Here is a 13,249-nt window from a genome sequence, read left to right as displayed (position 1 = left end):
GTTCTCAGTACAGCTGTGTGCTCATAGGACAGCTGTGTTCTCAGTACAGCTGTGTGTTCATGGTACACATGTGTGCTCGTGGTGCAGCTGTGTTCTCAGTACAGCCATGTGCTCATGGTACCACTGTGAGCTCGGTACAGATGTGTGCTCATGGTACAGCCGTGTACACATGGTAGCGCTGCAACATGCTGCGTGTCATTCAGCTTGTCTTCAGCTAGAGGCAGGCCGTGAGACACAGGAAGGCACAACATGACAGGAAACAGGAAAACCACATAGGGGCGGTTTGCAAGTAACCATGGCAACCAGCCAGGATGTTATCGATACATGATTGTCAAAGCAACAGGTGAATGTGGCAAAAAATAATTGATTGCCTTTTCTTGTCTATGCTTCTATGGATTATGAAATGTATAGGACACACGTTGTCAATAGGGACTGCTGGATTTACACATCAAGTTCAACTTCAACATCTTTATCTTTTTATTTAGACCAGTGTCTACTCACCCAGATGCGGATCCATTGGCCAGAAGAAAGCCAAAGCGATCCGTCTCCACCGCCGCCTCTGATCGCGGCTCAGACACACAACCGTCTCCTCTACTGGACGGCTCTAACATCTTACTGGAGCCAGAAGACACCATGCACTACAAAATACAACTGGGCAGCCAGCATATTTTTATAAAATTCCACAGTTGTAATCTATATAATCCTAAAGAAAATATTTTTCACAGTGATAAATGTTTAACTGTTAATAATTATAAAGTAATATTCGACTGGTTTTTTAATTGCCTACTTCAGATAGAAGCATTTGAACAAGATATACAAAAAAAAGTAAGTGTGTTACTGACTAGCATTGACGAAAGCTCTCTTAAAGCACCTGCAAACGTACCCCGATGGACAACTTGGCAGCAGAAGCACTCAGATGTCAGACTGACTTCAGAGGAAGCAACCAGTCAGAGTAGGAGAATGCCACACCGAACATGGCGTCAATGCATGTCCACAAATCTTCGTCTTGACTCTTCATGAAGTAAGAAGCCCGCTGGTTGTAGCGCCGTCCTGCGGTGGCTTATCTTACTTGTAACAGTTGTCAAGGAAATAAGGTCGTTTATTTGGTTTTAACTAAAGAAGACTTTTGTCAGAGAATATTGATAAATATTCATTGGCTGCTGTTTGAACTCATAGTCTTAAGACATTGTGGGTAACATTGCCTTAGTTTGTCATGGATATTACTTTACATAGGAAGTACTTTCAAACGACGCAACACTTTATGGGATGTCGTGTTTTTAGGGATTGGGACCACGCAGCTGGGCGCTATACTGCCCATATACATAATTATTATATTATATAAATTATTGTGATGGTTAGACAAAGTAAAGATACTTTGTTTGTAAAAGGGAAGTTGTAGCTACTAAAGTCCTTGATAACCATCTGAGACCTTTTTTATTTCTCAAGTAGGACTGGTGAAGTTTCATCATCCTAGTCACCGTTAACAGCTTTGTGTTTGACGACTCCAGGACAACTTATTGATTTCAGTAATTCTCCCAGTGTACCATTATGATGTCTTCTGCCACGAATCTTCGTCTTCTTCACTGCAATTTTAGAACAGGTAGCCTAATTGTGTGATCTTCTAACCACTGAATAAACATTGAAACCAAGTCTGTCTGAGTTCAGGTGCGTATCAGTGTCTGTGTGTCTCTACTTCAGGCCCCCTTAGGGCCCATCCCGGTGTTACCCCTTTTGGTATCCAAATACCCCTGTTGGATATTCTTACCTGGACAACCCAGGCTCTGAGGGCAGAGGAGGGGGTATTGCTGCTGTTTCCCATCAAGAACTCCAACCCCATCCACTCTCCATCCCTGCTGCCCCATCATTTGAACACCTGGCTTTCAAACTACCCGGCCCCAAACCTCTCATAATTTCAATCATCTACCGCCCCCCCAAACCCAACCCATCATTCATACCAAATCTCTCTGAATTCATCACTGCACTATCTTCAATCTCGCCATCTGTTTTACTCCTCTGCGATTTCAACCTCCACATTGACTCCCCGGAAGGTAAAAACGCTATGGACTTCCTGGACCTACTCAACTTCTTTAGCTTCACCCAACACATCAACATTCCCACCCACAACCGTGGGCACATCCTAGACCTGGTTTTCTCCACTGGCCTCCACATCCACAATGTCTCCAGCACCGACATCTCCATCTCTGACCACCTGGCCATCACACTTGTTATTGACATTCCCGCCCCCGAACCGCAAAATCACTTTCAGCAATCTTAAATCCATCTGACCAGTTTCTCTCTCCACCTGCATATCAAACACTCTCTCCGGCCTCACCCTTCCTGTAAATCCAGCCCCCATGGACCTCGTCAACATCTACAACAACAACACACTGTCTACCTCCCTCAACAAACTGGCCCCCCTGAAAACTAAAACTGTCACGTTCACTCACTCGGCCCCCTGGTACACCCCAGAACTTCACAAACTCAAAAAACAACTTAGACAACTAGAACAACTACACAAGAAAACTGGTCTCACAGGACACGCCCTCGCCTACAAAGAGCAAATGCACCTCTACAAATCAGCACTCAACAAAGCCCGTTCATGAGAATCCTGACAAGAGTCAGGATTCTCATATGGACTGTTGTTTTTGTCTCCCCCTACCTGTTGGAGTGTGATGATTCTGGACTTTGTTTATGTTTGTAGCCATGTGTTTGCTTACCTCCATTTTCTCTGTTCACCTGTCTCTCATTTTGTATTGATTTGTGGAGTATTTAAACACTGCCCTTCCTGTTCGCTTTGTCAGATCGTCACGGTATGAACTGTTTGCTACCTGACTGCCACATGAGTGAGACTAGCGTGAAGCTCTTTAAAGAGAAGTTATAATTTACTGTTCTTTCCGGTGTTGAACCCTGCCTGTTTTTGACCAAATCTTCTGCCTATCGGTTTTGGACCTCTTGCCTGTACCTGTCCGTCTGTACCTGTCTGCCTGCCTGCCTGTTTACGAACCACGCCTGTACCTGGAATCTGATTTGCCTGCTGGACTGTTTGTGAATAGATCCCTTTTGATCTACAATTGATCCCGTTCTGAGTCGTGACACTTCTACTCTGGCATCATTCATTCTGGATCCTCCAACCCACGCACTCTTTTTTTCCACCATGAATAAACTCCTCAAACCCCAGGAAAACATCTCCTCATTCACCCTGGAGAAATGCAATAACTTCCTATAATTTTTCCACTCCAAGATAGAATTCATCCACAACCAGCTTGCCACCTCCTTTGCCACAAGCCTTGACTCAGAACCTCCACTTCCTTCAACCCCTGACCACCGGCTTTCCATCTTCTCACCGATAACCACAGCAGACCTCTCCAAAATACTCTCCACCATGAAATCTTCCACTTTCCCTCTGGACCACATGCCTTCTGAACTCGTCAAAGCCTGTTTCACCTCTCTCGCCCCACTCATCAAAGACACCATCAACTCCTCCCTAAACTCTGGCACCGTTCCCCCACCTCTTAAGCTTGCTGCCATCACCCCCCTCCTTAAAAAACCTGGCTTTGACTCCGACGACCCCAACAACTTCAAACCCGTCTCCAACCTCACATTCCTCTCAAAACTACTGGGAAGAGCCGTCGCAACACAACTCAAGCAATACCTCCTCCAATAACCTGTACGAAACATTCCAATCCGGCTTCCGAACCCACCACAGTACTGAAACAGCCCTACTTAGGCCCCGTCCACACGAAGCCGAAACAAGCGAAACCGTTACGGTTTCGATCTATCCGGTTTCGCAGTATCTCCGTAAAGACGAAGCCAAGCGAAACCGGGTAGATCTGTAGAAACGCTGTAGTACACATTCCAGGCCTATAAGGGGCGCTGCTTCTGCTACAGAAATCCTTGTTGTTGTGAGTTCTGAGACTCCGCAGGCTTAACAGTCATTGGCTAGAGCAGGTATCTCCAAACGGCAGACCGCGGTCCGGGTCCGGACCAAGCGACGGTCCTATCGGGACCCATGACCAATTTTTTTTTTTTTTATGATTTCACTATACAAAGCATGATTATGTAAGCAAAATCATTTCTCACTGAAATACAAATTGAAAGGCAGAATAGTCTGAAGTACAGCATAAAAACAGCAAAAAGCAATGATCTTCACAGAGCGAAGATCATGCACTCACCGAACTCCCCCCCTCCCTCCGTCTGTCACGGCATGTGCGTAATAGCGTCACTCAAAAAATAGCCAATCAAATTTTTTGTTTACCGGAAGAGCGATTTGGAATGAGAAAATGGCTTGCTCGAAAATAAGGAAAGTTGACCCCGAAAACAGACATTTTAAAACCTTTGTTGTGTCTTTTATGTGTTGAAACCGTGGCGCTGATAAAAAGCGGGAATATTAAGTGGCATTACGAATCCAAACACAGATCCTTCAAGGAAAAGTATCCCCAGAAGTCAGAAGTAAGAGCGTGGAAATTATCTGAGCTGAGAGCTCAGTACGTGAGGTCTACGCGTGTCTTCACACACTCATTTACAGGCCAGCAACGTGCAAATGAATGCTCACTTTAAGATTGCATGGATTTTGGGGCAACCTAAAAAAACTTTCAGTGACACGACTGTTGTGAAGGAGTGCTTGAACGCCGCAGCCGAGACGTTACTTGAAGGTAAAAACAACGGGATGAATTGTGTGAAAAAATAAAGCAAATCCCAATGTGGGTTGCAACGACAACCAGAAAATCTGAAATGTTATCAGATGACGCACTGTCACAGCTTCATGCGGCTGTTCAGAGTGCCCAATCCTTAGCCATTGATGAGTCTTCAGATGTAACGGATAATGCCCAGCTTTTGGTTTATGTGCGATTGTTTCATCAAGACGAGAAAGAGATCTTTGAGGACCTGTTGGGTCTAACACCACTTGAGACACTGTTTTGCTTACCTGAACTGAAGGCCTAATGCTCTTTTTGTGTTTATTTGAAATGTAGGTCTGGTGTACCTGTTTTGCTTACTTTAAATGTAGGCCTAATGCACTTTGTGTTTATTTGAAGTGTAGGCCTAGTGTTCCTGTTCTGCTTACTTCACATGTAGGCCTTATGAACTTTCTATGTTTACTTGAATTGCAGGCCTAATGTACCTGGTAGGTTCAGACCTTTCTTGGAAGGAATTTTTAGTAACTGGACCTTGTTCAATTTTAATTGAAGACCCCTGGGCTAGAGGGTCGAGGGGTGGGGCGATGACGTCATGGTTTACGGTTTCAGTCGGTTTCAGGCGTCCACACGAATCCAAAACGAAACCGGGTAGATTTGAAACCACCTCCGAGGGTGGTTTCAGAAGTTTGCGGTTTCGGTCAGCGGATTCGCCGGCTTCGTGTGGACGGAAGGCCGAACCGTACAAGACCTTTGCGGTTTCGCCATGAAATCGGCTTCGTGTGGACGGGGCCTCAAAGTCACCAATTACCTCCTACTCCCTGACTCTGGCTCCCTCACCATTCTCGTCCTCCTCGACCTCAGTGCTGCCTTCAACACCGTCAATCACTCCATCCTTCTCAGCCGTCTGCAATCCATTGGCATCACTGACTCCTCCCTCTCCTGGTTCACCTCCTACCTGTCTGAAAGATTCCAATACATCTCCATCAACAACCACAAATCCCACACCATCCCTGTCTCACCAGGAGTCCCCCAAGGGTCAGTGCTTGGCCCCATCCTCTTCATCCGCTACATGCTCCCACTAGGTCACATCATCCGCCGCCATGGTCTTCAATTTCACCGTTACGCAGACGATACCCAACTATACATCATCACCAACACAGCCATTACTCCTGCCATCCTATCCACTCTCACCAACTGTCTCACTGACATCAAAACCTGGATGGACCACAACTTCCTCAAACTCAACGGCAATAAAACTGAAATTATCATCTTCGGCCCAAAAACCATCATCCTCACCTCCCAGAACTTCTCACTTTGCATCGATGGTCATTCCCTCCCCCCTGGTCAGAAACCTCGGCATCATCATGGACCCCATGCTCTTCTTCAAGTCACACATAAACAGCATCAGAAAAACATCCTTCTTCCACCTCCGCAACATTGCACGCCTTCGACCCACTGGCCAAAACACTAATCCACGCCTTCATCACTTGCAGACTTGACTATTGCAATAGCATTCTGTATGGCCTCCCCTCCACTATTCTTCAAAAATTGCAATATGTACAAAACTCAGCTGCCCGACTGCTTACTAACTCCCCCTCCAGAGAACACATTACTCCCATCCTCCGTCAACTTCATTGGCTTCCAATAAAACAACACATCAATTTCAAGATCCTCCTCACCACCATAAATAATATCTGGAAAACTAAAAACATCTCACTCAATACTAAGCTCAAAATCTTCAACTCCAACGTCAAATCTGTACTGCTGTATGGATCAGAAACCTGGAAGACCACCAATACCATCACCAATAAACTGCAGACTTTCATCAACCACTGCCTTAGACGCATCCTCAGGATCTTCTGGCCAAACCGTATCAGTAACACCAACCTGTGGGAACGCACCAATCAAGAGCCCATAGAGATACAGCTGATAAGGAGAAAGTGGAGCTGGATAGGTCACACACTAAGAAAAGGCAAAACAGCAATAACCAAACAGGCACTAACATGGAACCCACAAGGCAAACGGAGCAGAGGGAGGCCCAAAAACACCTGGAGAAGGAGCACAGAGCTAGATGTGAAAAAGAAGGGACTGACGTGGAAACAGCTGGAGAGGATGGCACAAGACAGACGGGGGTGGAAACGATTCATCAATGGCCTATGTTCCAAAAGGAATACAAAGGCTTAACTAACTAACTAACCTCACCACCTACAAAGCGCTAAACAACTTTGCACCCTCGTACATAACAGATCTCCTCCATCGCCACTCCCCCAATCGCCGTCTACGCTCCATTGATGCCAACCTTCTCACCTCCATCACTGTCAAGTTATCTGGGTTATGTTCTCATTTGTGCTTGCCCAACTTGAAATGGCACTGTTAGACAGAGGACGCAGGACAGCTCAAATCCTTCTCCTTGATTTTATTGAACATGAATTGTTTTGAACATGAACAACAAGCATTCCGGATCGTAATTAGGATTCGGATTAGGTTGAAAACCTATTGATAAAGAGAAATTAAATCAAGTTAGTTCTCAAATAAATCAAAATGCCTAATCAAACACAGTGGCGTTTTCTCCCGGAGGCCAAGGGAAGCCAGGCTTCCCTGTTTTTTTAGGCTGTAGTTGTCATCCAATAAAAACATTTATATTAAAAGTTTTGTTAATTATTTTGTGCTGTGTTGCTGTCATTTCTTCCCCATTTTTCTCCTCTCATTGACAATTTCACAATGCGCGATACTGCGCCCCTGTTTTATACTGAAGACGCGGCGAAACACGACACTGCACACTGCGAGGAAGCCAGCCCGAGCTGGCATCCCTTGGTGAAAAAAAAGAAAGAATTGACCAATCAGGTGAGGCTACCGTCATGACACTGCCCTCCTCTGATTGGTTCAGTGTGTAGACAATTATTGAATGGAATTGAGTGTATTATACACTTTACTCATTAAGTAATTTACCATTAGAATTAAGCAATTGTTTTAATATGTCTAATAGAATCAAATTTAATTTTTTGTCAAGTATATCATCATAATTTGATATAAAGATACATTGAAGAATAACCACACCAAAAATAATCGGAGGTAACTTTGTACCGGGTGCCAAATTTGGCGTGACACCGCCCCGAACTGTGGACACACACGCTATTTATGTGCAGCTGGCTTGATTGGAGACTCCCGATTGGTAGCTTCGATGGGATCCAGGAAGTAAGGAGGGGACCAATCATCGGAAGGGAATCACCCAGCTGGAATTGCATACAGAATCATTTAAGCTCAAATGCACATTAGACGGCAGCCGCATCAATGGAAACATGGACCATGTAAAATAATAACCCATGAATATAAGGGAACTCTATTTGCGTTTATAACACCAAACAAGAATACAATTTTAGCTGTTTTTGTTTATTTTCATCATAAAAATCCAATTTAACATTTCTTTCCATGTTATTTTCTGAACGTTCCTCTCAGGCCTGGGGATGACCATGAGCTACTTGTTCCGCGAGCCTGCCACCATCAACTACCCCATCGGGAAGGGCCCTCTGTCCCCGAGTGCTGCATCGCCTGCAAGCTGTGTGAGGCCATCTGCCCCGCGCAGCACACACACACACACACACACACACACACACACACACACACACACAGGTCGTGGGTCTTCTGTATGAGGGACAGAGGCGTCTGCTGCTTTGTGAACTTTAGATGGTCTCTGTAAAGTAAACATGTAAAGACATGTTGAACCAATGTATGCCCCGGGAGGGATGTCCTGTGGACGCCATGGTCCAGGTAGCACACTCGCTTCACGCACTCAACTACACACAACCACACACTCCACTACACACACTCCGCTACACACACTCAACTACACGTAACCACACACTCCGCTACACACAACCAGACAACCCGCAATGCACACACCCCGTCACACAACACACACACCCCGCCACACACAACACACACACCCTGCCACACACAACAAACACACTCTGTTACACACAATCAGACACCCCACCACGCACACATATCTGTCCCTCTGTGGGTTAAATGTAGAGATCTGGAGCCATTTGAATGTTGTCGGAGAGCAACTTTTTAGAACGCTTAAGATACACTGACTTTAAAATGTGAAAGACACTGACTTTAAATTGTGCAGTAATATTACTTCAATGTCATTTTAGCATTTAAAACTAGTCTTTGTGTCAAGTCTAATAACATACCCTTTGTTTCTAGAACAGTAACTTCTTAACATCTCTCCCTTCACCTCTCAATGTTGGATAGCATCAGAGCCCGTCTACGAAGAGCCTGGGCACTCCCTATACGCCCCATTGTACCGATTTTGGTTGTAGTTCCATGAGACATCCACTGGGGGTGATCGCGGGCGAGTCCAGATTGAATGGGAGTCTATGGGGCTAGACGGCTAATTATGCCTCTTTCACCTGCTTGTCGTTGAAATATCGCAAATTTTATTGTAGATTCCGAAAGTTCAATATAGATTATGGTTCAAAAGTCAAATGAGTGAGAACTTATGTCCTTTCGATTTCTTACAGTTTGGGCCGTTGTTGGCCATACACGCTAGCATTCTGCTAATGAATGCTGATTGGTCAGGGACGGACTTGCGACTGATTACGACCAGAGACCCCTCTCGACGGCATCTGAAGCTGAAGAGCAATCAGAAACGTGTTAACAAAATTTTTGCGTACTGTATTTATATTTTCCTGCAGGCCCTTTTATTTTTTAGATAGTATGTATGGTGAAAGTACATGGGCATGAATGGAATTTCTTCCATTTCTTGTGTTCAATGTCCAATGTGTTATATACATGGTAGGTACGGTATGACCACCTTAAATAATACAGTCAATGTCCCGCTCAATATCATTTCATCCGTCATTGTCTATTTTTCGAAAATAAAGATAGTTTAAAAAAGAAATGCCTCGTAAATGTGCAATGATAAACTGCACTTACAGTGGAAACGGATTGTCCGTCTTTTCGTTTCCCAAGGACAGAAAAAGGTAACGTTCTTGCTTGCTCCTGTATGAATGGTCCTAGGCTACCTGAGGCTTCACCTGGTAAGGAAAGTTGCGCTGGAGCCCGGGTAATATCGCACATGGCTTATTCAAGTTGCGCGCTAGACATTCTCTAAAGTGTCGAGACTCAAGCACTTAACTTACCTTAACCGATTGTTCCATACAAATGGTTAGTTAACGATTTAACAACTACACCACTTGTCATTGATTTCTATGCATTCACTGATCTTTACAGATGGGTTTGTTTTAAGCCATTGAATATAATTGCTCTGCCCTGCAACACATTATAAGCTACACATGTTTGTTAAATGAGAAATATGGTCTGGGTCACATTGAAACAGTAACAGTTGTATAACTGTGTAATTATACAAACATTATACCAACATTGCAACAGGCAAGTTTATTCAAACATCACACTAACAAGAACACAATAAGAACAGTAACTAATAAAAACAAAGCGAAATGATTTAACAACACTGAACATACTGAACAGAGGCAGGGGAAAAGGACAGAGGAAAAAGACTTGTCCGTTGTCACAGCATCAAGGTCCAACTGTAGAGATCAACAAAGGAAGAGGCATGAGGAGTACAACAGAACACTGCTCTCTAGCAGATTGTTTACTGATGTAAACTAAATTGATGCAGTCTTAAAATTATGATTCTAATCCAGGTTTCTATTTTAGGAGAAAGAAATGGCTCATAATCGTTACAAAAAAAAAAAGCTTTATCATCGGCACTAGTGAGGATTAGAAAAAACACTCTCTGTAAGTAACATACATATGTAAAACATTCGCGCATTTCTTTTTTTTACATTAGCTCACTAAAACTGTAACTAGGGTATTAAGCAAAAAAAAAGCCTTACCTCCAAGTCCAACAGCTGGTGTTATCGTTGCGGGAAAAGGGAAGTGCTTTAGAAACTGCCGTAAAGCAGTACCTCTGAGAGTATGACAATGTGTGACGTCATCGCATGTTTTTAACGCCTTTTTAGAACAGATACGTGACCTTAAAAAATAAAATATTCAGCTGAGTTTATTATCTTAGCCCCACCTTTTGATAGCAACTTTCAAATTACTTGACAAAAAATTACATTGTGAGAAAAGTGGATTCTGAGGATAAAACCCCGTTGGCTCCCATTCATTCTGGACTCGCCTACGAGCGCCCCGCGTGGTCAGAGATTATTACTGCAACCAGTCCAGAAAACCGGAACTAACCCGCGAGTGCCCATTCTCCTCATATTAGACATTCTCTGATAGCATGTCCTTTTTCTTCAACTCCCTCCCCCTATTGGATAGCATGTCCTTTGTCTTCAACTACCTCCCCCTGGTGGATGTCCTTTATCTTTCACTGGCTTTACAGAGTTGGTCGTGTTCAGTGTTGAACACAGAATTCAATATCATTACCTTGCTCGGTGGCATCATAATATGAATGTATAGCAACCAAATCTTTCTCTAAAGTGTATCATCTCCATGCCTTTAACTTGGTCCATATTCCTCCTGTTCTCCCAGGGCCCAAACATTGAGTTCTCAACGGAGACCCACGAGGAGCTACTGTACAAAGGAGAAGCTGCTCAACAACGGGGACTTGTGGGAGGCTGAGATAGAGGCCAATATACAGGCGGACTTCCTGTACCAATAGGCTGACTGTCTGCTTACTGCCTGTACCAATAGCCTCACTGTCTGTTTACTCCTGCCTGTACCGATCTATTGCATGTGCCGATAGGCAGGCTGTCTGTTAATGGCCTGTACCGATAGGCTCACTGTCTGTTATAGCGGCTAACATACAGGCAGACTACCTGTACCGATAGGATCACTGTCTGTTAACTGCCTGCACCGATGACTGTCTGTTTACTGCCTGCGAGTCCCAGCAGTCCAACTCCATGCCTGGCAATGGGCTATGCAGCTGCAGTCATTTACTTACCGAAGTTTTGAGGTAAAGTTTTGAGGCGTCTGGCAGCGCGCCAATTCTCGGCGACAGCGTCTTATAACGTTCTATATACAGTATAATAGTATAATATAATTGTATATATAATATCATGGCCAAAAGCTCTGTGCGCCTCCGGATGGCCGTAGCGCGGGGAGCTCTATTAGGGATTGGGCTTCGCAGGGTTTGTTTTACAGGCGTTGCTATGGTTACCGGTCTTGTGCGTTCCAACGCTTTATTAGGTAGCCTATCTATTAGGTTTGTATTTTTTTTTTTCAATGAAAAGAAAATAAAACAAAAATAAAACAGTGCAAAGAAAAACTGCAGAACTTTTTTTTTTAATCAAATAGGCCTAAAGATGACGGCCAAAAAAATGTATTACTGGAAAAAAATAATAAAAGATAACTCAGTGTTGGCCTCAACATACCGTATACCGCGTCAACCCTAAATGGTACTAATAATACTAATAATAAGTCATAATAATTTCTTTCGGTGTTTCGGTTTTAGGCCTTGGTTTCCTCATTTTCGGTTTTCGGTTTCGGCCAAGAATTTTCATTTCGATGCATCCCTAAATTAAAGGGTGTGAGATGAGCCTGTGTCCATCCTCTTTTTATGCTCACAATACAGACTGACAGGACTATATATATGGCATTCTCTAAATGTTATAGAAGAAAAAGTTAATTTTCAAGAAAATACACAAATATCGATACAGTTCTATTTTTTTATTTTTTTTTATTATTATTATTATTTATTTTTTATTAAACAATTCTGCAATTACAATAAACAAAACAATTATGCAATACAATCTCCGAGAGCAGTTCAGTATTCTACATACAATAAACATACACATACATACTAAATACATTAATTATCCTAACAATTATATAAATGAATATATAAAATAAATAAAAGATGGAGGAAAAAATACATTAATAAACATTTGTGAAAATATAAAGAATAATTCTAGCTAAAAAGTTATTAATTCATTAGAAGTATACATTTTACATGTTGTCAAGGAGACTCATGAAATAAATTTAGATAACAATCAATAAATCTAATGCTTTTTTATTTTTTAACAGGGAAAGGGACTTAAAAAGTGATTTAAACTCTACAAAAAAAACCTGGAAAGAGGGATGACATATTATTATTATAGACGTATTAGTAACAATATTAGACTTGTATTAGACCTACTTGACTATGCAGACCAAGTACATTAAAAAGCTTTCATTCTATTTTTAGATTTTTATATAGCATTTGACACCATTGAACATGGCTTTCTTATAGAATGTCTCAAGCTCTTTGGTTTTGGGAGAACATTTGCAGAAATAATTGATATGTTTTATAAAGGAATTAATAGTTATGTTATATTAAACTTCAACACGTCTCAAAGATTTGATATAAAGCAAGGTTGCCCTATTTCGCCATTTTTATTTATTTTAGTTGTTGAGCTGTTATCCATAAATATTGCCCAAAATCCAGACCTTAAAGGCATATCTATATTTGATAGAGAAATAAGAATTTTGCAACTGGCGGATGATACAACCCTTTTCCTCAGAGATAGAGATCAATTACCAAAGGCTATTGAGCTAGTTGAACAGTTTTCTTCAGCCTCAGGCTTAAAGCTTAATATATCTAAATGTGAATTATTGCCTTTGCATGAGTGTGAGGAAACATCAATAGACAATGTTCCTAT

The 13,249-nt window shown here is 42.7% G+C and overlaps 1 protein-coding gene and 1 long non-coding RNA gene across 4 annotated transcripts in view; both read right to left on the bottom strand.

Moving 5' to 3' along the window:
- tbc1d10c (TBC1 domain family, member 10C) overlaps window positions 1–1,029 on the bottom strand; it is a 10,849-nt gene extending 9,820 nt beyond the window's left edge. The window contains exons 1-2 of one of the 3 annotated variants that reach the window (XM_060063382.1): window positions 884–1,029; window positions 502–651 (exon numbers count right to left, since the gene is read on the bottom strand). In XM_060063382.1, the coding sequence (XP_059919365.1) occupies window positions 502–635 (134 nt within the window). In that variant the 5' untranslated portion in view covers window positions 636–651; window positions 884–1,029. Of the gene's footprint in view, window positions 1–501 lie in introns of all 3 variants that reach the window. The other 2 variants (XM_060063383.1, XM_060063381.1) reach the window with 2 other exon arrangements.
- Window positions 1,030–4,159: 3,130 nt separating this feature from the next.
- LOC132466290 (uncharacterized) lies at window positions 4,160–4,657 on the bottom strand. Its single transcript, XR_009527825.1, has 2 exons — window positions 4,591–4,657; window positions 4,160–4,551 (listed from the first exon to the last, which is right to left on the bottom strand). It is a non-coding gene; the product is annotated as an uncharacterized LOC132466290 (long non-coding RNA).
- Between the last annotated feature and the right edge of the window lie 8,592 nt (window positions 4,658–13,249).

The sequence above is a fragment of the Gadus macrocephalus genome, chromosome 10 (assembly GCF_031168955.1).
Source record: "Gadus macrocephalus chromosome 10, ASM3116895v1".
In the NCBI taxonomy this organism is placed as follows: domain Eukaryota; kingdom Metazoa; phylum Chordata; class Actinopteri; order Gadiformes; family Gadidae; genus Gadus; species Gadus macrocephalus.
This window is presented reverse-complemented; position numbering and strand designations above follow the sequence as displayed.